At 41.5% G+C, this 27,882-nt stretch overlaps 2 protein-coding genes across 2 annotated transcripts in view; one reads left to right on the forward strand and one right to left on the reverse strand.

Moving 5' to 3' along the window:
• Positions 1–640: 640 nt before the first annotated feature.
• eif3s6ip (eukaryotic translation initiation factor 3, subunit 6 interacting protein) lies at positions 641–5,041 on the forward strand. Its single transcript, XM_083897562.1, has 15 exons — positions 641–792; positions 1,026–1,056; positions 1,649–1,859; positions 1,968–2,047; positions 2,186–2,247; positions 2,345–2,414; positions 2,503–2,576; positions 2,782–2,953; positions 3,069–3,223; positions 3,326–3,496; positions 3,725–3,858; positions 4,009–4,182; positions 4,296–4,485; positions 4,640–4,720; positions 4,851–5,041. The coding sequence occupies exons 1-15, from the start codon at positions 754–756 to the stop codon at positions 4,926–4,928; spliced, it is 1,722 nt and encodes a 573-aa protein (XP_083753688.1). The 5' UTR covers positions 641–753; the 3' UTR covers positions 4,929–5,041.
• Positions 5,042–9,371: 4,330 nt separating this feature from the next.
• The window catches only part of cdh23 (cadherin-related 23), a 149,187-nt gene continuing 130,676 nt past the window's right edge, over positions 9,372–27,882 (reverse strand). The window contains exons 37-62 of the mRNA XM_083897799.1: positions 21,608–21,829; positions 21,402–21,521; positions 21,049–21,229; positions 20,828–20,961; positions 19,947–20,156; positions 19,668–19,775; positions 18,805–18,907; positions 18,154–18,279; positions 17,856–18,059; positions 17,112–17,570; positions 16,907–17,023; positions 16,591–16,815; positions 16,054–16,223; positions 15,111–15,248; positions 14,704–14,823; positions 14,241–14,418; positions 13,207–13,418; positions 12,469–12,663; positions 11,723–11,836; positions 11,480–11,609; positions 10,959–11,222; positions 10,695–10,856; positions 9,930–10,186; positions 9,740–9,837; positions 9,541–9,661; positions 9,372–9,462 (exon numbers count right to left, since the gene is read on the reverse strand). Coding sequence (XP_083753925.1) covers positions 9,379–9,462; positions 9,541–9,661; positions 9,740–9,837; positions 9,930–10,186; positions 10,695–10,856; positions 10,959–11,222; positions 11,480–11,609; positions 11,723–11,836; positions 12,469–12,663; positions 13,207–13,418; positions 14,241–14,418; positions 14,704–14,823; positions 15,111–15,248; positions 16,054–16,223; positions 16,591–16,815; positions 16,907–17,023; positions 17,112–17,570; positions 17,856–18,059; positions 18,154–18,279; positions 18,805–18,907; positions 19,668–19,775; positions 19,947–20,156; positions 20,828–20,961; positions 21,049–21,229; positions 21,402–21,521; positions 21,608–21,829 — 4,452 coding nt within the window. The 3' untranslated portion in view covers positions 9,372–9,378. The remainder of the gene's footprint in view (positions 9,463–9,540; positions 9,662–9,739; positions 9,838–9,929; positions 10,187–10,694; positions 10,857–10,958; positions 11,223–11,479; positions 11,610–11,722; positions 11,837–12,468; positions 12,664–13,206; positions 13,419–14,240; positions 14,419–14,703; positions 14,824–15,110; positions 15,249–16,053; positions 16,224–16,590; positions 16,816–16,906; positions 17,024–17,111; positions 17,571–17,855; positions 18,060–18,153; positions 18,280–18,804; positions 18,908–19,667; positions 19,776–19,946; positions 20,157–20,827; positions 20,962–21,048; positions 21,230–21,401; positions 21,522–21,607; positions 21,830–27,882) is intronic.

A 27,882-nucleotide genomic window follows, 5' to 3' on the forward strand; every position in this document is an offset into this window, starting at 1 on the left:
ACCACACGCCCCCCCACCACCTCCCCTCATTCAGGGTTTTTTTAATTCCCTCTCCGCCTCATTCTCCAGAGACTAAGTCAAATTACAGAAACAACTCACAGTAGAGAGGAGACGAGCTGATTCATATTATGATTAAGTTCAGTTTGTAATGGCATAATGAATTCTAATGTTTTAACATCTCAGCCTCTTTTAAAACTGAAAAGTTCTTGTTGATGCACAAATCTGTCAGCTTGCGACTATAACGCCACCTAATGGTGCATTCAGGTACCTACACTTTTTAACAGCGAATGTAAGTTGTATTGTCACCACGGAGTTTACTGTTCAAACTGTATGTTTTCTACAGACCTGTTTTATACAGAGTAAATTATATTTAGATTCGACTTAGATTATTTTAGATCAAATTTTCAAATATTGCGTTTGCTTGTTTACATTGAAATGATTTTTGGTGATAAGTTAGTAATAAATCTGGCACTGGATTGGAGTCAGTGCGTCAATTCCAATCCAGTGCCATAAATTCTCCTGGGATAAAAAAAAAATCCCTTCGTCTATGGAAGGTATCGGACACTCAATTTCCCATAGTTCTTCAGTGCAATCGTTATTGTGTTTCCGCCGTACGTCACTTCCTCTTCCTTCCGCTTTTGACACCACTCTAGCGCCGGCTGCGTGGTTTAGCTGCGTTAGCTAGTACAGCACACGTAATCTCATATTTCCCTTTGTAATACACAGTTTTTTCTAACAATAACAACTGAAACGATGTCGTACCACGACGAGGAGGAAGGGGGAACGAAACAGGTATTCCACCACAGCCACACGAAACGCTTTCACGAATCATAACGACACGCTAGTTAGCCGTAGCCACTTACGTGCTAAGCTACACCCCACAGCATAACAGAAGCAGATGTGTTCGATATGTGGATCGTACAACCGATATATAACTACTATAGTCAGGCTAACGCCCATGCTGCTCTTGGGGTATTATTATAACGTAAGAAACGAGGACTAATGACTATGTTCTTTCTTTTCAGTACGATCCATATGACTACGACCTGCACACCGGTTAGTATACACACACACTCGCACATAAATAATATCAAGGCATGATGACGTTGTCTTTCCTTTACAAACGTTCACGCCATCAAACCATGCTGAACATTGACATATAGCTGAACAGATCTTTTCAGCAGTATTTCGTATTGGCTTTATTCAGGCTGTAAAGACAAATCAGGTTCTTTTTGCATATAGTTTACTCAGATTGGTGTTTGAAAGCGTGGGCAGTAAAACAAAACACGTTAAGCCACATGTTTTTTCAATTCTGTGTCAAATATTTGATGATTGGTTAAAATTCCTCTTAGATTTTTACAGATGTGTCTCAGTACGAACATTCTGGCTGCTCAGAGATGATGCTTCTTGATCTTCCAGCAAGAAGATGTATCTCATTGCTTTGCTTACACCTACATTGTTACTAAAGCAACTAATGCAGATTGGTTACGTTTGATCCCACACATTTTATTTGATATCTTGTACTTAATACTGAGACAAGCTGACTGAAAAGATCTGATTTGAGATAAGAATGCATCTGCTGTCTGAACACAGCCTCAGTGCACTTGAAGTGTTTGCATTGTCTCGTTCTCACACCATCTCTCTGCAGGTGATCCAAAAGCAGACCTGGCCTATGAGAGGCAGTATGAACAGCAGACCTACCACGTCATTCCAGAGGTGATCAAGAACTTCCTGCAGTATTTCCATAAAACCATCTCTGACCTGATTGACCAGAAGGTTTATGAGCTGCAGTCCAACCGGGTCTCTAGTGAGAGCATTGAGCAGAAGATCTATGAGATCCAAGATGTCTATGAGAACAGGTAATCCCTGCAGGGATGCTTCCATCTTGTATTAAAAGAAATATTAGCTCTGCATGTTTGTGTGTGGGAGATGAAAATATTATCTTACTTAAAATGTTTTTTTTTTAGCTGGAACAAGTTGACTGACCGTTTCTTTAAGAACTCTCCCTGGCCAGAGGCTGAGGCCATTGCATCACTTGTTGGCAGTGGTGAGTGTATCACCGTTTTTTTTTTTACATGTCACACAGCATATACTAATGTGTTATTTCCTCTGTTAATATTTGGTGAGTCTTCACAATATAATGGAACATACGCTGGTGTTTATTTGCTCTGTTTGTGTCCAACAGATGCTGTGTTTCTGATCTTGTATAAAGAGCTGTACTACAGACACATCTATGCTAAAGTCAGCGTAAGTAACCGCTCAAAAATAATCATTCCATTGTTTCCACAGTCCTCAAAAACCTGTCCAGTATTCATGTTTTACTTAATGTTTTCTTGATAATTAGGGCGGACCAACATTGGAGCAGAGGTTTGAGTCGTACTACAATTACTGCAACCTCTTCAACTACATTCTCAGTAAGTTTCAACAATATTTCTCACAGTTTTCAAACAACAGCAGCTAATGAAAAGTCAGTTATAGTCGAGTATTTCTGATTGGACACAGATGCTGATGGCCCTGCTCCTCTGGAGCTTCCAAACCAGTGGCTCTGGGACATCATTGATGAGTTCATCTATCAGGTATAGTCAATGATATGCTTAATATATACTCAGTTGACTTTCCTCATTATAATAGAGAGACACATATGGATCATGATGTCAAAAATAAAGATGAAGGCTGAAAAGATTGTACCACCCATTTTTAACTTGAACAGAGTAGATGAAACAATATTTAGTAGATGGACGATAGACAGTCAATGTGTTTAACACAGATGCTTCTCTTCAGTTCCAGTCTTTCAGTCAGTACCGCTGTAAGACGGCCAAGAAGTCAGAGGAGGAGATTGAGTTCCTGAGGAACAACCCAAAGATCTGGAATGTCCACAGTGTCCTCAACGTCCTCCACTCACTCGTGGACAAGAGCAACATTAACGGCCAGCTTGAGGTGTACACCAGTGGAGGTAATAGACTGTCGATGAGAATTTGTTTTGACTCAATACAGCACCTTTTGTTGTTTTTCATTACATTTCCCCTTTCCATTAATTTACTCTCATTTTTTTTTTCTGCATGTTGAAGGAGACCCAGAGAGTGTGGCCGGAGAATATGGGCGCCACTCCCTGTACAAGATGTTGGGTTACTTCAGCTTGGTGGGGCTCCTAAGGCTTCACTCTCTGCTCGGGGATTATTATCAGGCCATCAAAGTCCTGGAGAACATCGAACTCAACAAGAAGGTAAGACCTTATTTACTAACCAGCGTAGAGAGGAACATGCATGAGTACTGCTGTTGCTGATGACAGTCATGACATTGGTGCATTGTGCTTCCCATCTCCCAGAGCATGTACTCCCGTGTGCCCGAGTGTCAGATCACCACTTATTACTATGTGGGTTTCGCCTACCTGATGATGAGACGCTATCAGGACGCCATTCGTGTCTTTGCCAACATCCTGCTGTACATCCAGAGGACGAGGAACATGTTCCAGAGGTCGACATATAAATATGAGATGGTCAGTCAGAAAAATGCTCTTTGATCACTAGCTTGATGTTTGCTATTTGTCATTACTCTTACCCTTTATGTAGAACATGGTGAAGTCTGGCAGATACTAGGGATGAAAGCATGACGTTTACACATCTTAGTTGATAATTATTCACATTTTCTAACTTGAGATTATTGCAGTTTGAAAGCATACATATTAAAGGATCTAATAAGATGTGTTGTTTTCATTTATTTACAGATCAACAAACAAAACGAGCAGATGCATGGTCTGCTGGCCATCGCTCTAACCATGTATCCAATGCGCATTGATGAGAGCATCCACACCCAGCTAAGGGAGAAGTATGGAGACAAGATGTTGCGAATGCAGAAGGGGTAAGGACCTAGTTCTTCATTACAGTGGTGCAGATGCATTTGATTTGCTGGGCAAAAAAAGTGTTTAGGGTTTAACACAAATCATTCTGTCTGTCTGTGCCTGTAGTGTACTGCAGGTGTCGGTAATGTTTTTTTTCTACTGCTTATCAGAGACCTGCAGGTGTTTGAGGAACAGTTCAGCTTCGCCTGTCCGAAGTTCTTGTCTCCTGTGGTGCCAAACTACGACAACGTCCACCCCAACTACCACAAAGAACCTTTTCAGCAGCAGCTGAAGGTCTTTGCTGAGGAGGTTCAACAGCAGGCCCAGCTCTCCACCATCCGCAGGTACAGCATACCATTGGAATTAGATTTCTTTCCCAGTGATTCAGATACACTTGGATTAGTTACAGATAATTTCATTGAAATAGTTTGAGAATAAATCAGCGTGTCCCCTGCAGCTTCCTGAAACTGTACACCACCATGCCAGTAGCCAAGCTGGCAGGATTTCTAGACATGACTGAGCAGGAGTTCCGTATTCAGCTGCTCGTCTTCAAACACAAAATGAAGAACCTGGTGTGGACCAGCGGCATCTCAGCTCTGGAGGGAGAGTTCCAGTCTGCTTCTGAGGTCGACTTTTACATCGACAAGGTGCGTTTGTTAAACGAAAGTGACATCATTGACATTTTTATATCGTCTCATACAGTGAGAATATGACATTTCACAGCAGGTACATGTTGTAAATAAAAGGTAAATAATGTGGCTTACTGTTGAGCATGCTTGACGAGCTCTTTCTCTACCACAGGACATGATCCACATTGCGGACACTAAAGTTGCTCGTCGGTATGGAGACTTTTTCATCAGGCAGATCCATAAGTTTGAGGAGGTGAGTGTGGAGCAGGTTGGCTTCTGGGTGAAATAGAAATACCAAAAAAATGTTACGCGGCTTCTTTTTAAGGCATCGAAAAACAAATAACTGATAATGATTTTACAAAATATTCTTGGTCTCCCTGCAGTTGAATAAGACGCTGAAGAAAATGTCAATCACTGGCACCACGACAACATCAGCAACCGCCGCGAGCCGAGCAGTCTGAGCAGCAGCAGCAGTGACCGAGAGCTGAGTCCTCGACCCTCTCAGTCTCTTCCAAGCATTTAGACAACTATTACTGATGACATTTTCTATGTAACAATAAAGAAAGATGAAGTGGTGTGCTAAAATCCATGGTTTCCTTTCTGATACTTGTCCAGCACTTACACAACCACTAGATGGCAGCATTTCCCAAGTATTCACTGTGGCATACAGTACACGAGCTGTTAAAAAAGTGGAATATAATAGATACGTTTAAGGTAGATACTTCTTTTGATTCCGAGTGGAATTCAGTATAGTTGGGGCACATGCGTCATTATTCTCGTCGGTCAGTTTCTCTTATTTGTTCAGATTGGACCTTTGAGAACAATAGAAGGGAACTAGAGGAAGTCATTGTTGTCGTCATGGGGGGATAAATATTTAGTTTCACGCATCATTAAGGTTTCTCACATCCCCAGACCTTAAATGTCTGCGTGCCTTTTATTTTTGCTGCATTTGTCGCCACTCTTTCATTATCCCACTGAGGTCAGAGACCATTGCATATTTCTTTTATTATCACATATCATCCAACAACAATTCCCAACACAGATCTCAGGGCTGGTGACAAAAATGACAAAGAAATAAAAATTTACAAAATGAGAATATAAAAAAAAGAATTAAAAACACACCACTCGTCGGGAAACGATATCAGTCGTCATACAAAGGGAAATAAAATGACATACATCACCATAGCACAATATACACATACTCCAAATATCCATAATTATATTTTACCTAGTTTGGTAAGCCAGCATTTGTCTTTAAAAATATCTTTTGATTCATTTTCTATAAATAAAATAAAAAAATAAAGCAAACATTGCTCTTTTTGAGCATGACTCTTACTCCATTGGGTGGCAGTGGAAAGTCTGTGGGCACAACGCCATCTTAATGTCTACAAAACTTGGATAAATCATATTTATTGAAATTCTATTTATACATTTCACTTTTTTTTGCAAGACTTTCTCTGGCTTCCTTTACTAAAAGGCTCACTTTTTTTTTTCTCTTCATGTGGCTCCATTCTGAGATGATCGTCCACCGTAATCATTCAATCACTCAATCATTGAAACAGCGAGGAGTCCTCTTGCTCATGACTAAGTCAGTCCATGCTAAAAATGGAGAGCAGGACCGGCGTCTAAATGTTCGTCACTGCTCTGCAGATGAGAGTTCTTCCAGCGCTGATCCAGGAAATCTCTTCAAAAGAACACAGCACTGTAATAACTCTACAGTAAAATCCTTTCTTTATCCTGGTGTAAAATGAAAATCCACTCTATATCCATCACTGGGGAAATATTAAAAGTGCTTTCGAATGACCATCGATAATTTCCCACCGACAGAATCATTTATTATCTGATGGCCTTAACTAAGTTTTAACTCATTCAGCACTGAATTAAAAAAACATTATAATGCAATAAGGACTTGTGTCGTTATCTTTTGAGTCTCATTAATGGCCATCTGCTGGTCTGAGTGTGTGTATTTGTGTTTGTGTCTGCAGTCCAGGTATGACTTCAAATGTTAGTTAGTTAATGAGAATGAGGCACCGTCTGCCCATTTTAAGGTCATGGATCAAGTAGCCTCTCCCACAGGGAGTGTTCATTTCTTTTTTTCCCACTCTGCTCTTTGGATGAAAATCAGTAACACCAGTGGATTTCGTCTTGCTGAAAACTTAGTGCCCTGGTGATTTTCCATTCCTTAAAGGTCATTTGAAATAAGCCTTCTCTTGAAGCACCAACAGTGGGGCCCATCTTTAACACAAGAGCCACTCAAACCAACTCAGAGTAAGTCCTCCAGCAGGCTGCCTCACTGATGCACTGAGGTTGGCTGATACCGTAGACTACATACACTCCTCCTCCAGTCCTCCCTAACCCGGGCGGCGGTGTGGAGGCACAAGGACACACACAAGTCTCGATTGCGCTCAGACCAGCGAGGCCTCGGCTAGTCATAACTCTGTGATTTCCAGAGGACTCTCCGACAGGGTGTCTCCGTCCTTGTGACGGTGCATTGGGGTGGACTTGGCCGACTCTGTGCGGGCGTTGCGCTCATTATAAAGCCCCCCGTCGGCGTTTAGAGCCTCCAGAGAACGAGCCAGAGCCCGCTGGTCATCCTCTGGCAGGCTGTTGAGGTCAGAGGTCAAGAGGGTACCCGTGCTGCCATGGACCACGTGCACACCTTCGGGCCCCTTCAGTTCCACAGGGAGCTTGTGCTTAAAGCGCAGGGTGCCGCGACCACCACCCAGGCTCAGGCGCTCATCCTCGTCTTCGTCGAGGTCGCTCTGGATCAGCTTTTGAAGGAGGAGAGAAGCACAACAACTGACGATGAGAATGAAAACAAGTTGTCTTTGCAAAGTACATTAAAGGTCCAGTGTGTAAAATTTATTTTACTTTGGCAAAAATTACATTTTTATTACTTCAGAATGAGTATTTTATATTTTTATCAAGAGCCGATTAAGCTCTACGGAGGCCACCATTCTGGACCACCATGTTTTTACAATAATCCACAATGGACAAATGTCTTTTGAGTTTTGGTGCTAACTGAAGGCTACATAGGTTCGCCAACACACAGAAGGGAAAGGGTGAGAGATATTCAGCTGCAACAAGCAAATTCACCAGTAAATATTTCAACAATTTTACACACTATACCTTGTTGACAGGAATACATGTGATTTGTATGAAATATCTTATGGAAGGGTGAGATAGAGGTACACCAGAAGAGGGAGATTCAACAATCAGTAGATCAGATACAGTAAAGAAAGATAGGAATTTGTAAATGCATCGAAAAAACAGCGGAGAAAAGTTGCCACACTACACTAGCTGACAGCAGATCAGAATGAGAAATCAAAGGAAAAGGAAAAGCAAGATCACTCTCCAGCGGCGTCAGACAGGAGCAGGAGCAGGAGGTGCAAACAGATCATCCAGTTTTCCCAGAGCCCACCTCAGTGACTGAAGAGTGATCTCCCTGACTGGTGGACACAGTGACGAGTCGAGCTGCAAAGAGCTTTTTCAGCCTTAGGTAGTCGTCCAGGACCACCTTCAGCAGGGAGCCCTGACAGGACAGCAGTTAGGATCAAACAGAGTCTCTCACCTCAAGCAAACCTCACTCCCACAGTACTCATAAATGAGATTATACAGCAAGAACTGAATCATCAATAACCGATCTTCACGTCCTCGTGTCTGGAGCAGGTCCCTGCGTCTCGTCCTCTGATCTTGTCCCCCAAAGTGTTTTAGTACAGATGGATGGAGAGAATACTTGACCAACAACAGAGTGAATGTCTTCAAATGTGTGTTTTTCCCTGGATACACTTCAATGTCTCATTTCTCACCTTGATGGGCCCCTCCCTCATGATCTGGCCCAGTTTAGCGATGTTGTCGTACTCCTGAATGGCTGCTCTCAGGTAACGGTCATCCTCTGGTTTTGCTTGAGGCTCTCGACCAAATGTTCCCTGTCAGGTCAAAGGTCATTTAAAAAAAATATTAATACTCTTCCTGAAGTGGAATCTATGAAGACCTTCAGACTCTTGTTGAGTCAGTTTAAGGTAAGTACTGACGTGAGTGCGCGCCGGGCTGTTCCACAGGTCAGTTATCTCACTCAGGTTCTCCGGCAGGTCGTCCTCATGATCAGCCTGAGCGGCCAGCTCCAGGTTGTGACAGAATGGGTCCAGCCACACTGGATTAGCCCTAAAGAGGCAAATAAATGTTGTCACTGACAAAATGTGAGATAATGACCTGTTGAATTATGGGCTCTGAATTCCAAACAACAGATGAGCAGTTAACTTAACTTGGGATAAAGACATGAAATATAATGATTTATTGCAAGTTATTATGTTGCATAAAAAAGGTAGAATAAAAACAGGTTGCAGGGACTTTAGATCTTCAAAAATAATTAACTGTGACCTCTTGGGGTTTCCTCGTCTTCCCGCACAGTGTTTCCCCCTGCTCTTTAGAAAATTAATCATAACACATGAACAAAACAATGGAAAGAAAAACAACACAAATTGATATTTGCAGGGAATTCCACTGTGTGCCCTCGAGTTGTGAAAATGAAGCTATTTTCTCACCCCTCGAAAGAGTACTTGTTGGTGTTGGGCATGTCCAGGATATCCATTAGACCTTGGTTCCCTGGTTGGCAGAGGAATGATAATTGTATGAGTTGTTGTGTTCTAGTCAGATGATAAAAGCTTCACGCTGACACGAACAGCAGGTGGAGTTCTCCCCCTTGATAAAAGCTGCGGCTCACCTGTTGATCCTGCGACGATGGCTTTCAGCTTTCTCTGGTGTCTGAAACGCAGCAGGAAGTCAAGAGGAGACAAAAACATGTTGATGACTCGGCTCAGACTAAAGACTAAAGACACTAAAAACACGGGCCTCGGCAGCAGACCTTAAATATTTCAGGGCACACATGAAAATGAAAACTCTGAATGATTCTTACACTCTACGATAATGCCAGTTCATCGTGACAAACAGAATTCCTGCCAAGCACAGCAGGACGGCGAGAATGATGATGACCAGCTGGAAAAGAGTAAAGAGAGAAAAGTTAATGAGCATCAAGAAAAGATTGTAGGTTTCCTCAATCACGGCTTTACAGACCTGGAGTGTGGAGAGATCATCAGGCAGTTTGTCTCCAACAGCAGGCTGAACATCCACGACGTTGTACGTCCTGAAGAGGCTTCTCAGCTGCTCCTTGTTCTCATCGATCATCTGGATCACCCTGAGAAAACACAAGATACATGGTAGTGTTATTATCTAAGTCTGGATTAAAGGATTTATTTGATTAAGGAAGGTTTACCTTTCAACATCGAGGATGGTGTTGGTCTGATTATTGACGAAATGGATCAGCATGTCGGTCTGTGCATAATTGACCCTGCCTTTCTTGTCCACGTGAAACTGATACAAAAGTAAAGATGAAAAAAATGTTGTGTGGAACATCCACAAAATTGTTTGAATTATAAAACATTACAAGGGAAATCTTTTTTTACCTGAATGTCATCCATGTTGACAGTGGCGCCGGTAATGTTAGACAACAAGTTAACAAAGTCTTCCTGATTTTCACGGACCAGATCTGGGATCTCGTTGAAGACTATCTTGACCCTCTGGTCGTCTCGGAGAATATAGATATTCACGTTGGTGGTTGTGCTGTGTCCAGCGAAATCGCACGCCAAAATCTCCAGCTGGAAGTAGCCTGGGTTGTAGGCCGTGAAGAGGTCGTAGGTTCTGATGATACCATCAGTCAAACCTGCGGGAATCGTAGGGCAGAATATTGTATTTAATAAATCATAGATGTTTGTGACTGTGGTGATATTTAATTATTTTCTTTTCCAAAACTGACAACAGAAATATTCTGTAGAGTTTCACCACAGTTGTACAAGAACAAACATGACGTACCTCCTCGAAACGACAAATCAATGGACCGTGAATGAGAGACACTGAGGAAGTTAGACTGAAACTAATGACACACAGACTCAGTGAGGTTATATTTTTATCTTCTATGTGTAAACAGTTTCTGTCCATTTTGTATTTTATTCTTTATTTCTTAAAGTATAAATATGCGTATTTATGTTACTGGCACTGAGCAGTGGCTGTGTACAGCTCGATTTTGACTGATCAAAACAGAACATATAAACACTATACATAAAAATTAAAATGCACATAACAGGTACTTTATATGAAGCATGTTGAATAAAACACACGTCTAAATTGTATTGATCAAAAATAGCCTGAATCCTGCACGTAATGGTGCTCACCAATGGTGAAGATGCTGCCAACATCCTCGCTCCCGTTGCTCTGCGACTGGAAGTAACGGATCGTAACGATGTGGTATTGGACCAAACTGTTGTTACCGATGTCATTATCTATAGCAACAACCTTGATCAGCTCTGAACCCACTTTGGCATTTGCTGCAACACCTGGAACAGTAAAGCAAAGGAGGATAAGAGGAGGAGGAGTTATGGTGGCTCCACACAGAGCAGCAGACACATGTACTGTACACACAACAACATAAGATGAACCTGCGGTGTACTCCGCCTTAATGAAGTGTGGTTTCTGGTCATTGATGTCTTCCAGTTGGATGCGGACTTCCAGCAGACTGGGGTCTCGGGCAGGGTTCAGCGCTTTAGCTCGCGCTGCCCTCTGACCCCTTGGCGGAGTCCAGCTCCTGTTGCTGGAAGCCTTGATGATGATGGAGTAGACCGGGATCTCCTCCCTGTCCAGATCCTTATACAACTTCAACTCTCCGTCTAGACTTAAGGCAAAGTTGCCATCACTGTTTCCCCCTGCAGGAAGAGATAGAAAAGATTTATGTTCAGCCTTCTAAAGCACGAAAGAAATCAGCTTTAGATGCAAGAAATAAAAGAAAGATGGATTCATTCAAATGTCTTTAATTGTGTTTCCTAGATTGATGACTTTATTCTGACCTCAAAATGGTGAAAAGAGCTTTCAAGACTTCACTGATTGGTCAAACAATGTCACAACATTTTCATCATCGACAGCAACATACATGTGCGGCTATGTGTGAAGATAAAAGCGTCACCTGCGATGAAGTAGTAGACGACTGCATTTGAGCCTTCATCTGCGTCCAAAGCTCTGGTTATGTTCCCCACAACAGTTCCTGGAGGAGAGTGCTCAGGCACAGACAGCAACTGATAAGGCAAGCTGCCACGCTGATGAACACACACACACACACACACACAGAAAGAAACATAAAAAAACATTATTAGAGGAATAGATATAACATATAGATTATCTTTTGTATTACATTAGGTCACGTTCTTACCGGTGGTTTGAGGAAGACAGGTTCATTGTCATCAATGTCCAACAGCGCCACCTGCAGAGGCTGTGTGGTCTCATAAGGCACTGGCTGGCCCATGTCACGGGCAACAATAATAAGCTGATAGAGACGATTGGACATAGTTAATGAGGCACAGAGCTGCATATTTATGTACATTAGCACAATCTTTTTCTTTGTTGTTTTGACATGCAACCCCCCCAAAACCACTCTAAACACTGTAGTACAAATGCCAGGGCTGTACTTGATGCTGTAGTGCTGCTACAGAAATACACCAAAACTCGAGATGTTGAGCATGCGCGTACGGCATGTGCACTCTGAATAAACTTTTTATTTTAAAATATTTTTTTATTGAATAAGTATACAATTTACAATGTAAATAATCACAGAAACAAGATTTTCCCACTCTCCTGAAACACAAGAAATTGTGTCTCAGGGCTCCCGAAATGCGGTTTCCGTGTGGATAAAACGCCATTACTATATAATAAAAAAACAAAAAACAAAAAAAACCCTAACAACTTATTTTCATGTGTACAGCCCCGGAGATAACGAATTGTAGCTGGCGTTTGACCGGAGAGGCAGTAGGTTTGCCAATTTATATAATGTATAATTTCAATACTTGACCCAAAACTGAAGATATGCACCCATATCAAACGAATTGCATTACTAGACCCCAATATACACTGGTTTTCACCAGGACAAAAAAGGGGTTTAGTTAAATGCACTTGACTCACAATATGAAGGGCCTGTTTTTCTCTGTCCATTTTCACAGTCGTTGTGATGACTCCAGACAAGGGGTCGATGTGGAAGTTTTCCCAGTCTCTGTTACCTGCTCCAGTCTGCAAGAAGGAGTAGCGGACCTCACCGTTCACACCCTCGTCTGAGTCTGTTGCATACACCTCATACACAGGCAGGCCAGGAGGCTGCTCCTGTAAGGAGGGCAGAGAGAATCAGTGTCTGAATCAGTAATGGACCATTTTTTAATGTTGTTTGAGGTGGTTTTTTTAATTACCTCATTGTTACCCTTGTGAAATACATTTAATTATCAAGATCAGTTTAAACTTCCTCCAGAGATTTTTTATTTGTGTATAACAAATTGATAGTATTGGCAGACAAAGACATTTTAGTTGTCAGATTTGAATCATACATGATGCATGTGGTAGGTTGGGGGGGGGGTTTGATCCCAGGTTTTGCTTATCAACATGCAGATGTGTCCTGGGGGAAGACACTGAAGCCTGAGTTCCCTGACTGCTATGTTGGCAGCTTGTGAATGGGTATAATAGATATGTGATAGAAAAAGGGCTGAATGTACGTATAATATGTGCTATGTATGAATGAACAGGTGTAAATGGGTGAGTGCACTTAGAGAGACCATGTATCATCTATAAAAACCCGATATGAAATTCAAAAACAAACAAGTAAATAAAGAGCATTCATACTGACAAAGACACAGATTCTGAAACAGCTGATACCTCTGAGATATGGATGATGGTTCCATTAGCGGGCCGAACAAACACAGGTCTGTTGTCATTGACATCTATGACTGTGATGATCAGGTCTGCGGTGCCCCACAGGGGAGGACGCCCCTGGTCAGTAGCCACCACAGTCAGGTTGAAACGTTCAGAAGACTGAAGGCGACGGCGAGAACGCACCAGGCCTGTGTTTGGATCCAAGGAAAATGCATCTAAAAGGAAAGAGGAAGTTTATAGACTGATAGAAAATAGACAGAAAAAGCACACATCAGCTCCAGAAACAATTAAAGGGGTCATATTATACCCCATTTCTCCAAGTTAATCTAGTTCCCTGGTGTCCTAATGAACATGTCTGTGACATGCTTTGGTCAAAATACCATTTGCATGTACCACCACAGCAGTTCAATCACCCTGCAAAAACAGCCCTGTTCAGAACGCTCTGTTTAGTAGTATCTCTTTAGGTCCACCTTAAAACAAAGTAAAACGAAACTTAAGGGACAAGAAATTACATCAGCCACAGAGGCTACTGGGAGCTAACAGCAGTTAGCATTTGGAAAGTGATCATTTGCAGGCTCTAGCAGGCACATTGCCGTCAAATATAACATGTATCCACTGGACAGATAAATCCTCTGAGGCTGGAAGTTTGTGTAGGACTCACAATTCCAATTCCAGGAATTTAGCGCACTGTGACGTTCCAATGAGTGCGGAAGTCAACATTGCGTGTTTTACCTCCTGTACTTAGACTGAGGAGAACCACAAAAACATGAGTGAGTCGTCTTTTTTCACACTTTGCCGACTGATAGGGGACTCCAGAGTCCAAAATATAAATGATTAAAAAGTTGATTTTGCATAATATGTCCCCTTTAAGACCATTATTTTTTATTAATTGTAAAAGTAAAAGAAATTCAACAAGTATGACATAAAACACAAAGCAGCAACAAATTATACGTAGCTTTAAGGAAAGCTGAAGCAAACATGAGGCTCTCAAAGACCAGCTGACTGAGAACAAGCAGCTAATATGAATGCATTCGTACCTGAATGGGCTCCCAACATGCTGTAGAGAACCGCTCCATTCTCGCCTTCATCCAGATCAATAGCTTTCACTGTGATTACAGACGTTCCACTGGGCTCATTCTCAAACACGCTGGTGTTGTACAGTCGCTCAGTAAAGTGCGGCCGATAATCGTTGACGTCGAGAACTGTCACCAGAACCTGATTTGCATCGACAGGCGGATGACGTATGAGATTAGTTCAAACACAGAATGAGAATGTTCTTGACACAAGGCTATAAGCTGTTAACGATCATAATGTGAATATATGGCACAGGGCCACTGATACTGAATTTTGAGGCAGTGAAACCACACATCTTATCTTCATCTTCAAGCTTCTCAGAAACTGAGCATAGTCTGTGATATTAATACATTTGTGTAGATGAATAAATCTCAAACCTAGACAAGGACCTCACCAAGTGTCGCTGTGTCACCACAACATCTTTACCTGGATAGAGTTCTCTCGTCTGTTGTTGGAGCTGCCACCAGGGTTATCACGAGCGACTGCAGTTAGAGTGTAATGGTCCTTTGTCTCTCTGTCAAGAGGAGAGAGGATGTATATCTCTCCCTGACACAGAAGAGAAGGGATAATTAGGGAAGGAAGTGCGGCGTTCGACAGGGAGTGGTGGTTGTATATATATAAATATATATAATATTTCAGCTGCTTCTATTAAACTCTTAGGCTTTCTTTAAACTCGACCGACAGGATGCGAGCAGTGTTGACACCCAAAGAAAAATAATTGCGAGTCAAAAACACAATGGTGCTTGAATGCAGACCACTCCTAATTATACCAGTCAATAAATGTAAATTTTTTCTCGAAGCTCAAAGCTGTTGAGATGAAAGGGTTAACTTACAGTGGATGGTCTGATGGCAAACTTTCCCTCTCCGTCTACCAGGCTGTACTCGATGACAGCAAAGAGGCCAGAATCAGCATCTGTAGCACTGACACGGACTATGGTGGTGCCCAGGTTCACGTTTTCAAACACAGGTTCCTACAAACATGGATGAACACACGCTTTGGCTCAGTGACACACACAAAAAAAATACACCTGGACTGGTTGACTAAATTATATGACACTTGCTACGATAACAAACTGTTTAATTCATTTTGAATAGCAACATTCTCATATATCAGGGGTGTCAAACTCATTTTCACTGAGGGCCACATCCGCATAATGGTTACCCTCAAAAGGCCAGATAATTGTCATACAGAATAAATGTAACTAAATGTAATGCAAAATAAAGGTAACTACTCAGTAACATATTGCTAAATAACTATCTGTATTTATTACTAAGTTACAAATATGATGCATTATAGATGTAACCCGGTAACCACGATGGTGTTTCTTGACAAACTAACTGTATCTGGTCAGGGCAGACCTGCTCACACACCTTCAGCATGCACTGCTTCAAAAACACACCCTCAGAAAAAGACTTTGAAGCACGAGTGATTTCTTCAGCCACAATAAAACTAGCTTTCACTGCCACATCATTTTTGGTTGTGGCTTTTGTGAACACATTCTGCTGCGATCACAGTCTCAATCTCAATTTCACTCGTCCCATGATGCATATACAACGATACACTGCGATCTAGTGGCCGGAAATGTAGTTTGTAGCAGCATAGACCTATTTTAACACAGATTTTAAGACCTATTAATCAATCGTGGGCCACATAAAATGACATGGCGGGCCACATCTGGACCCCCGGACCTTGAGTTTGACACGTGTCATATAGCCAACATGTTACATGAAAAAAGCTAACTAGCTACAAGCAGTCCTCACAAGCCTATTCATTACCTGATATGAAGGCTGTAGAAAGACAGGGTTGTTGTCATTGATGTCCACAATGCGCAGATAAACTGGCAGCTCAGCTATCCTGGGAGGAGAACCATGGTCCTGGGCTCTAATTGTGAAATTCAGCCACTGTATCTGCTCAAAATCCACCGTCTGGTTGGCTACAATCTTACCTGGAACATTTTGAACACAGTGAACAAAAATGTCAGAGTTTACCTGTGTAAACACAACTACGTTACTGTGCAGAGGTGTGGAGGGAGTGGTGGATGTGAATATGTCCTACATGTTATTGAGATTTTATGTCTGTGCGGAGTCGGTCTTGTGGATGAACGAGCTTATTTTGAAACATGTGTGTTGAAACGTGTGTGTTTGAGATGCATGTTGATAGCACTTTGTAAAGAGTTTTGAAAAGTACTGAACAATGCTTGTTACCAATTGCCCTATGTCAGCTGAGATAGGCACAGCACCCCCCGCGACCTTCCGGTGGAGGATAAAGTGGTAGATAATGGATGGATGGATGTACAGAAGCTAATTTCATACCAACAGATGGGTCCTCCAGTCTGACATATCCACCTCGGGGCAAGTGAAGCAGCTGATAGATGACCTGTCCATTGGGTCCTTTATCCGGGTCAACAGCTGAAACTGACAGTAGAGTTGTACCTGGCTGAGCTCCTTCCAGAATCTTCTCGGTGAAGTTGGACACTCCAAAGGGCCGGAAACGAGGAGCGTTGTCATTTACATCCAACACGTTGATGGTTAGTCTCGCTGAGTTGAAGAGAGACGTGAAAATTGATTTCAAAAACTGAAAGAATTAACAAAACTGAAGCTGGGGGTCGTCATTTGTAAATTAACTTACCATTGGGGACACTTCCTGACTTGTCAATGACATCACTGGCATTGTCATGTACAGACACAATGATCTCAAATGTAGCAACCTGCTCTCTGTTGAGTGGGTTGCGCACAAACACTGCACCTGATGACGTACAGAGAAGTATCTTATTTTTGTCCCACATAAGACCCTGTGTTATTCAGGAAACAGGATCCAAAGATCCATGACTCACCAGTGTGTAAATCAATGCCAAAGGACTCCTGCAGACCATCCACTGGATTGTTCCCATCATCTTTTGCTTCCACTGAGATGATGTAATACTCCAGCCGGGGATGCAGATCTAGGTCCTCAGCGGTGAGCGTGGCCACCACCACACCAGGCGGCGTGGACTCATTGACACTAATCATTTTCAAAGTATCTAGGAAACGCGGCCGTGAGTCGTTGACATCATCCAGGATGACCGTGAGGGTGGCCGTGCCTGAAAGTGGGGGCGTGCCACGATCGATAGCCATGACGACCAGACGGTAGGAACCGCGGTCTTCTCTGTCGAGGGTGTTGTTGCCAACCAAGACCGCACCAGAGACCGGGTCCACCACGAAGCGGTCCTGAGCACCACTTTCCAGACGATACATCAGCCAACCGTTAGAGCCGGAGTCTGCGTCAGTGGCAGACAGCTGAGTCACCACCACTCCTGAAAGAGACACAATAATGACACACACCCATGCACGAGCTTGTGTACATGTGACCACTAATTGCCATTTTCAAATTGGAAACCCTTTACACTTACACAGGGGAGTGCAAAGAAATTAAGTGCAGATAATCTTAAAATGGAAATAGTCAATTCCCCTATTCCCTTTATTCTTCCGTCAGTGACAACTACAGCCTTGTGAACACAGTAGATTTATCTGCAAGTCGTATTCCTCCCGGTACACTACTACACATATCATTAGGCAGCAGCCAGTGCACACACACACACCTGTGGGGCTGTTCTCAGGGAGACGAACACTGAAACTGGATGGACTGAAGACAGGAGGGTTGTCATTCTGGTCCAGGATGGTAACTGTCAGAGGGACACTGCTGTTTAAGCCTCCTATGTCCTCAGCAACCAGAAATAGCTCGACCCGAGGCTCCAGAAACGCCTCACGGTCCAGGTTCGCCCCAGGACGCACACGTATCAAGCCTGGCAGAAGATGAAGAGACAATGACCTTTTGCACGGCAGTTTTCCTCTGTGTGTACGTGTGCGTTTCCTGAAGGAGTTACAAAGAAATGTTACCAGTATTGGCATCGACAGTAAAGAGGTCCACTCTTGGTCCCAGCAGCCGATACTTCACTACAGCATTGGGTCCAATGTCTTTATCCCCAGCCAAGACTGGCCCATTCAACACCGTCACTGTGCTGCCTAAAGTTACAGACACGTGAACAAGGAAAATTATTATAGTTCTGAGTTTACATATACATATATATATAGACATACACATATATATACACATATACATATATACTGTACATACATATATACACCCTCACTGTGCTGCCTAAAGTTACAGACACGTGAACAAGGAAAATTATTATAGTTATTATATATAGTTTTTTACACACATATATATACATACATATATATACATATATATATACATATATATACACACATATACACATATATATACACATATATACATACACATATATATACATACATATAATAGAATATATACGTATATGTGTGTAAAAAAACTTTAGAGACTTTAATGCTTTATATTTACAGAAATGTAAACTTCACCTCTCAACACTCAAGAGTGAAAGGCAAAAAATAAACTAATATGAACTGTACGTAAACAAAGTCAGGAAGTGGTGGCGCAGACTGTAGTGTGTCGACGGTGTTTTGACACAGTGTTCTGTGCTGCAAGTCGAGATCACCAGCTACCTGCTGCAGAGTTCTCAGTGATTTCAGCCCTGTAACTGGTCCTGGTGAATACAGGCCTGTTGTCATTCTCATCCAGAATGGTTATCACCAATAAGTCTGAATCCTGGAGAAGTGTGTGAACAAACAATTATATTAGTACAGGATTATGTGACACAACATAAAGCTCAGAAAGGGACTGGGAAAGAAACAAGAATAATGCACAATATACAAAGCACTCCACTGTTAGAGAGTAAGAATACACCACTTTTGCATTTGAGTGGTGTTAAGGACATCTCAGTGAACTGCTCTCACTGTGCTCATAGTTGACTTGTTTACAGCTCTGGGCTAAAAAACTATTTCTCACCTTTTGCAGAGAGGTATGCCACATAACAGCTTTAAGGAAGAAAAAAACTTCACAACCACATTGTGGGTTGTGTCAGATTCTTGTTTTATATCAGTAAACACTGCATCATAAAACACTCAATTCTGAGAGGACAGGGTATCAGTGTAAGGCTGCATCAGTGAAATGGCTGCGTAAACAGAGGGGTCCTTTATTTTTATTGTAATTTTCCAGAATGAGAACTCCTAAAAAAAGATGTAAGGAGAGAGATACTAAATAGAAAAGGCAACATTGTAGATGCCACATGTCATAAAACACTAAGAACAACAACAACATTGAGCTTCCTCCTGTTTTATGAGTGATGTGTTAGTTCAACTGAAAACAATGACATATGGCTTTTGTACAGCCTATTCACATTATGGTGAAGGATTTAAAAATATATAAATCAACAGTGACTCATTATTGTTTGAGAGGGCTTTTTGTGAAACTGCCTGTGATTGACACGTATGAATACTTTCATGTGTTCTTGCACAAGTGGGCTTACCCTGCGAGCAATGCGGGGGTTCTCCGGGTTGTCTTTGACAGTGATGGTGAGTCTGTATTCAGCCACTCGCTCTCTGTCAAGCGGCCTGTTCACTTGCACCACACCTGTCTGAGAGATACAGAGACCAGAGATGAAGTCAAGTGCTGAGAAATCCATTCTTAACACAACTATTTGCTGGGGCACTCACTATTTTTTTGACCACCTGCTCCTCTGTTACAAGATTTCTAGGTTGTAATTGTCTAATCTTCATACTTAAATCACACCATCCATTTCTCTCACTGTGTCATTGATGTAAAAGGCCCCATCCCGGTTGCCGGCGGTGATGTTATAAGTGAGCAGTGCATTGCGTCCGCTGTCCGCATCGCGAGCTTGGATTCTGGCCACGGATGTGTGAATGGAGGCGCCCTCGCTCACACTGGTGCTGTTAGGCAGGTTCAGGAGGACCGGATCGTTGTCGTTGATGTCTCGAACTTTGACCCCAACCACCACCTAAAGAAAACGTCACAGATAAAGTAAGAGACAACATTTTGGGAAATTTGGTATACATGTATATATATACATATACATGCATATACACACATATACATATATGTGCGTATACACACATATACATATACGTGCATATACACACATATACATATACATACTGTATATATACATACATATACATATATATATATACACACACATATATACGTCATATATATACATACATACATATATGTACGTCATACATATACATATATACGTCATACATATACATACATACATATACATACACATATATACGTCATACATATACATACATACATATACACATATATACGTCATACATATACATACATACATATACACATATATACGTCATACATATACATATACACACACACACACATATATATATACATACATATATACATATATACACACACATATATACTTACACACATACATATATATACGTATATATATACACATATATAAATATACATATATACGTATATATATATATGTACATGTATGTATATCTGTATATAGATGTGTACAACTATATACATATACATACATACACATATACAGTATATACAGAAGCTTGTTATGGGTAACAGTGATCAGCGAGTGTGCATATGTTTGTCCGTATGAATGTTGATAAGGCCCACCGAGCTGTTGCGAGACGGAGTTCCCAGATCTCGGGCTGTGACAGTGATGTTGTAGAAGGCTGTCGTCTCTCTGTCCAGCTCTACGTCTTTCCTCACCCGCAGCTCGCCCTCCACAGGAGAAACCATGAACTCATCTGAGAGAGGAAGCGAATAAAGAGGCTCAGAGCAGCAGGGTTTAATTATTTATCGCTGTACCCACAGAAATCCAGTCCAGCACTGACTCTGATAGTCTCCACCAGTGATGCTGTACTCCACTTTGCCATTGAGCCCGGAGTCTTCATCACTGGCTCTGAGTGTCCAGACTCGAGGTCCTGGCTGGCCCTCGGTAACATCGAAGGGTCCCTCGTAGGGTCTGGGGAAAGTTGGTGTCACATCATTCACATCTAGGACATTTATGAGGACCTACAAAGAGAAAAAGAGAAGAGGAGAGGAGAGGAATCAGAAAAGTTTCAAGTCACCCCAGGTTTTCTACTCTCAAACCCTGATTTTTTATTTTTTTTTTACATATTTTTTGTTCTGAAATCCAAAACTTTCACAAAAATTTATGGACAGGAAAAATTATTTTCATCATTACTGTTGTGCTAGATGTCAAGCGCAGAGCTGGGTTTGGGGACTGGTCCGTTGCCGTGACAACCAGAACGTAGTGTCCACTGCTGATCTCGAAGTCCAGCTCCTTTACAGCAGTGATTCTCCCCTAATGACACAGATCACACACAGATGATTAACCCGTGTTTTGATGGTCGTTTGTAACGCGAGAGCATACCGCTTTCCATATCTCACCGATATGCTGTTGATATGAAAGGTCTGGATCAGGTTGCCCTGAGCGATGGCGTATCGCAAAGTGCCGTTCAAACCCTCGTCTGGGTCGATGGCTGTTACCGTGGCGATGGTGGCACCCACTGTGTCCGGTCCCTCGCTCAGCACCGTGACATACTCCTCCTCAGGAAACTCTGGGGCATTGTCGTTCTCATCCACGATGCGGACATAGATGGTGGTTGAGGTCTGCGACACAAAACAAAGCGACTCAGTAAAAACTTTTACAGCTCTACCTACAATTTATGGCCGACTGTATCAAACCTTACAGACAAAATTTGTAATTCACTTCCACCGTACGGTGTCTGCTGGACCTGCGTGCGAGTCTAGATTCGATACTGTAGACAATTTATCATCGTAATGGTGAAATAATCTGGTGATTTATCATCGTATAAGAGAGCAAATATCAAACACATCGGTAATGTACATGATAGACAACCCTACAAAAAAACACATGAGCATAACAGTCAAGTAATCATCATTTGTCACTTCACATTAAAGATCTTTGCAGTCAAATTGTCTACACACTGTGTGCTACATCCACGACACATACACCTTTATACATTATTCATCTCCACAGTGATTAAACATATTGCTTTATCTTCGTCCATGAAGTGAACAGTGAACGTAATATTGAGGATTCATTTAACGTGGGAAGAAAGGGATGATTTCGTTAGAGGCAGATTGAAATACAATATCTTAAGTGAACCAAAAGTAAATCGTAAAAGTAAGTGAGGTGGAGAGGAGATGGAAGCTCTTATTTCTTCTCCTGTCATCATCCCCATCTGGAGGGAAAAAAACAAATGTGGATCCTAAAAGGAAACCAGTTAATCAAACCACTAACAGGTTCTCATATGAAAGTAAAAGTGTCGTATTGAATTAAAGTTTGGGTTGTTGGGTCAGTAGTTACTCCACCAGTTTAAACAAAAGAGTCTCCACTAAGCTTCTAAAAAGACTGTGTTTGTTTAAAGAGACTGATGACAATGCACAGGTCAACAAATAAAGACCACAACACACACAGAAATACTGTTTATCTAAAAAAAAGAAAATAACAGCTGCTTTTCCTTATACGTTCATAGGTAACACATACTAATAAGAGTTAGTTGGAAGCAACTGGACTTGCTTCAATGAAGCTGAAGACATTTCACCTCTGATCTACAAGAGGCTTCTTCAGTTGTGACTAACGAACATCCATCTCCAGAGTCGTTCTGTGAAACAATGCTGACCATTCACCCCTTGACTCAGTTTCAGGTTATTAGTTTCACCTGAGTCAAAGTGCTTCTTCAACTTTACTCAAGCAAGTTGCCCAGTTGCACCTGAAGACGACTATGAACCAGATGATTGTAACCATTGTACTTTCAATGTTAGAGAAGTGTAGTGACTTTGCTCGTATAGATCAGTTTTCATGTGGTCATGTCATTGAAATGAAGCCTATAAATCACTTTTATATCTGCGGCCCTGGGGGGGGGGTCTCCTTAAAGGTCCAGTGTGGGTATATTTGCATAACTTGACTAAACTACCTATAAGTAAGTTTGTATACGTGTGTAATTGCTTTAAAATAAAAAAAACTTTAGGGCAAGATCTTTGCTTTACGGAGACAGCCATCTTGCGGAGCTGCCGCTTTTTACAGCAGCTCGAATGTACAAACTGGCAAGACTTGGAAAATGGAAGGGTAAGCAGAGGAGTCCTCAGTTGGTAAATGTAATTCAGTTCACATCTTACACCCTTGAGGAAATAGCCCGTGTGCTTGTCCCAAATTATTAACAGCAAAGCTTTTGTTTGCAAGATCTGGACAATCATTACCTTCAATGAAAGCTTCATGACAAAAAAAAGTTACTAACATACTTCTAAAAAACATATATATATATTTTTTTTTTCTTTTTAAACCACATTGTAACTTTATATAATAACAATACGTAAGTATTATTGTTATAATACCTTATGAGGAATGTAGATGTTTGAAGTACTTCTACTGGGACAGAATATTTATTTGCCATAGACCGTATATACAGTCAAGTCCATAAATATTGGGACATCGACACAATTCTCTTCTTTTTGGCTCTATACACCACTACGGTGGATTACATTTTTAAGTAATTCCCATTACTTTTGGTCCCCTAAAAAGTGGGATGCACATATAGAAAGTGTAATTCCTACACTGTTCACTTGATTTTGATGTAAATACCCATCATATTAAAGCTGAAAGTGTGCAGTTAAAGCACATCTTGTTTGTTTCATTTCAAATCCATTGTAGTGGTGTATAGAGCCAAAAAGAAGAGAATTGTGTTGATGTGCCAATATTTATGGACCTGACTGTAATAGCATTATACATTTTTTTACAGACATGCACATTATATGCATAATAAAAGGTACAAAGGCTGATGATTGGTGCAAACACAAGTTCTGCTACTCAAAGGGGTGGAGGCAGAGAGAGAGAAGGAGAGGGGGAAGTGACAGGAGGAACAGGGGGAGGAGCAGAGTGACTCGATGTTTCATGTTGCATCTATGCTGCAAAAGTTCAGGAGGATCAAGTCAAGTGAGAGACACAGTGACAAAAGGAGTACCAGACACCTCAGCGCCGGAATAGTGTTGATGGTATTTTTAAGAGTTTAAATAGACGAGTTGTGTAGAGTTCTGCTTCTTTTTCTCTTCTTTTTTAACTCATCATCAGGAGCCAACTATGGAAGAGGGATTACACTGTCGCTCAGCAGTGATATTTTGGCTGTACTGCGTCCTGTTCTCTGTGGCTGCAGGTAAGACCTCTGACATCCATCCATACACCTAACCTCCTCCTCCCTCCTCCTCACACCTGTGGTCCTACTGTCCCAGCTCTGTGCCAACTTATTACATAAAAAAAGATAAAGTTTTAAAAGTTGTAAAATGTTGTATCATAGTAGGTTTTAAAAAAAATATATATGTGTGAATGTGCCCAATATACCTGTCCGTTCAGAAGAGGTGAAATTACCATTTACGATATTTAAATGGAGACACGTGGATGTCGTCTCAGACACACACACACACGAAAAACCCCCAAAGTCACAACTATTTCAGTGTTTTCAGACTTCCCTTTTTGCTGTTGTTGTTTTGAGGCAGAACATCTGGTGTGAAGCTGTGTTAAAGCTCCTCCCTGGGGGGAATGAAGTGAACTGTAAATCCACCCTAAACCCACACTGTAGTATAATATAGCCACAGACAGAAGAGTGGTCCCTCTTTGTTTTTTAATGGTAGCACGTCTGAAAATGGCCACAAATGTATTCTGAAAAACTCATGATCTGAAGAAAAAAAAAAAAAAAGTCAGCAGGAAAAGTTCTGATGAGCTCAAGTAACTTGTCGCTTAATTTTCACTCAATTTACTTTAGTGGGAGCTTTGATGAAATGCTGTTACTTTTTCCAGTGATTTTAAAGTCTATGGCTGCGAGAGCTTAGGCATCTGAGAGGCTGGAGGAGTGAGGAGAAGCAGCTGTTGCCTTCAGGCCACACTGATCCTCACTTACTTCAAACAGCACTGAAACCTTGCAGAGGTTATCAGCTTTCGACTTCAGGATTTAGTCTGTTTAGATAAGCTCACGTGATAACTCTGTCGAAGGCAACGTGTGATGTTTGCTCAACTTTTGGGCTAAATAAAGCACAGCAAAATTCTTAATACAGTGTTCAAAACATGTTTGTAATCCAAATAGACAATAGAAATAAAATCTAATCAAGTACAGTTCAGTGCAGTTTTAAACCCTTTGATTTAGTTACTGCAGGCTCATAAAATCCCACTGCTCCAATAAAAAAGCTTAAAACTTAATAACTCAACTGCAGTGCCCTCCTCTGTAGCCGAGTTAAACTTGCCTTTTGTTTCCTTCCTTTCAGACTATGATGAAAACAGCTGTTTGTGCCTCTATCATTAATATGTTGCTCCTCCCAAAAAAACAGAGCAATAACCGCGACTCCCTCTCTGTTCAGTCCAGATAAGCACGTAGCTCACAATGAGGGACAATGCCGGAGTCAGAAATGGTCAATGAACGCCACAGGATGTGAAGTCTCTTTTCTTCCGTCCTGACTCCCCGCTGTGTGACAGAGCTGCTTTCATTGATCCCACATGTGAAATAAATAAATCATTTATAGAATACAGCAATAAAAAAAATGGCTCCCTGGGTCAGTTTCATGCGTTGACATGCTGCAGTTGTGCAAGCACATCATACAAGTTCACGATAAGGAGAAACCGGAGAAGTCTCCACTCCACTCCTTCTCTCAGATTTCCTGGGGCATAACCTTTTTTAAAAGGTCTGACAAGCTGAACTACTCATGTCTGGTGTTAAGTATGCAGCAAGAATGATGAGTTTCAAAAGTCCCCCCCAACAGCAATAGCCTTCTAGTTTGGATGTGTCATGGACATAGTGATTCACTGAAATGCTCAAGGCGACCGCATTGACCAACGCTGACAGAGCAGTAACTCTGTTTCTAGTCATCATAGCACAAAAACAATTTCTCTAAGTAAAATTTTTAAGGCATACAGTTACCATATTAACATGGAACTACAACATGAAAGCTAGAAGACTCATCAAGACAGAGGAACCAAGTGATGATTAGATCAGCTTCTTCAAACTGTTATTCCTAGTTTTCAAAAGAACCCATTTACACTTTCAAAATGACAACTGAGTGAAGAAACTAAGTGTTGCAAATATTGTTACAAGGCTGTGGTTACACAACTCTGTTCTTACATACATTAAAAAAAACGAGAGGAAGAAGGTGATTTATTATTTTGTATACAATAAAAAAAAAACAATCTGTGAAAAACTATCTCTTGATCTGAAACCGCCTCACCAAACATAATATACACCTTAAGATGTCAAATTCAGTTGTCGTCATGGTTTAGAGTCAACCTCACTCACTCCAAACCACTTCCTCTCACATTGAGGAAGTGTCAGAAATGTCACATTTTAACACATCCTACTGATGAGAACTCACCTGAAACTCACTGTGTTTGCATTTGGGGTCATCTAGGATGCCCCTGCTGGTTTCATTAACACCCTGTAATGGGTTTGTTATAATTAACATTAGGCTAGGTGTGAAAAAAGGGGGTGTCTGATGTGTTTATGGGGTGAAACTATGTAAGGTTAGGAATTTGTGCAAGGACAGCAGCTTTAACAATACTCAGTTCATACAGAATTATAAGAAGAGAATTAAGAAGAGAAGTAAGTTGGAAAAAAACTTGTGTTTAATTAACACAACAACAGCTATGCTGCATGACTGAATGTAAAAAGAAACGTCCCAAACAGGTGGCGTCCAGGCTTAAAACAAAGGAGTGCCTGTTTCAGGGCCCCCGGGAGCTTTCAGGAGCCTGAGAACAGAAATCAGAGGAGAAAACTTAAATCTATAATAGGGCCAAAACACAGATGTCTAGTGCATACAAATGAAAAAAAATCCTGTCTGTACCAGAAATGAAGCAAACCTTGCTCTCCGTCTTCACATGGTTGCAACCACATCAAGATGAAATACTGACACTATAGTAAAACCACCCACTTGGCACCCTAAAAGACAAATGCTAAAAATAAAAGGTACCCATTGTCTCCACGCTCCTTCAGCAAGGTCTGGTCATGTCAGCCAAGTATCATCTAATGTGTAGATTACAGTTTCCCAGCAGTTAATTAAGCTTTGGCTCCTCAAATATCAACACTGAGGCGAAAAGTCAGGCTTAAATGTGAAAACATATTGAACAACACTACCCCCCTTTCCTTTTTTTTTGGCAGAAGTCTAGGATAAATTGGACATGAGAAACTAGGGAGGACTTGTCAAAAAGAAAAGACGGACAGGGAGGAAGACAGGGTGGGTGTGAAACAGGAGAGGAGAAGGAGTTCCCCAGCTATTGTCCCACCGCACAGGCAGGAACAGCCCGGGGGCAGCAGATTCACTTTAATCACCCTCCCTGCTTTTCCTATTGCTTTGCCTAACACAATGACCAGTGCAGAGTTCAGCTGCAAACACAGGAACATGGCACTATACGTTGCATGGACTCATACGGTATGCACAAATATGCACAGCTACATGTCTGGGCATCTGCTGTATTTCCTGCACAGTAAAGCGTAAACTTATCTTTTAAAGATGGTATTGAGATAATGACTAAAAAAAACGATGTAGTTCCTCATTTATAATGTCACTGAAAATGTTTGAACATGAAGAAAGAGTGGTTAATAGCGAACTACTTCAAACCTTTCCCGCAGCTCCCTGACTCGTTACTGTGGACAGTGTGTATTTGG

Source organism: Microchirus variegatus, assembly GCF_963457635.1.
Source record: "Microchirus variegatus genome assembly, chromosome: 11".
Taxonomy (NCBI): domain Eukaryota; kingdom Metazoa; phylum Chordata; class Actinopteri; order Pleuronectiformes; family Soleidae; genus Microchirus; species Microchirus variegatus.

Bases quoted from the DNA above. Each gene is read 5' to 3' on its own strand.
- eif3s6ip (XM_083897562.1), top strand. From the start codon at position 754: ATGTCGTACCACGACGAGGAGGAAGGGGGAACGAAACAG. The intron at 2,415-2,502 runs GTAAGTTTCAAC...GATTGGACACAG, and splicing joins CCTCTTCAACTACATTCTCA to ATGCTGATGGCCCTGCTCCT. The intron at 2,954-3,068 runs GTAATAGACTGT...TGCATGTTGAAG, and splicing joins TGAGGTGTACACCAGTGGAG to GAGACCCAGAGAGTGTGGCC.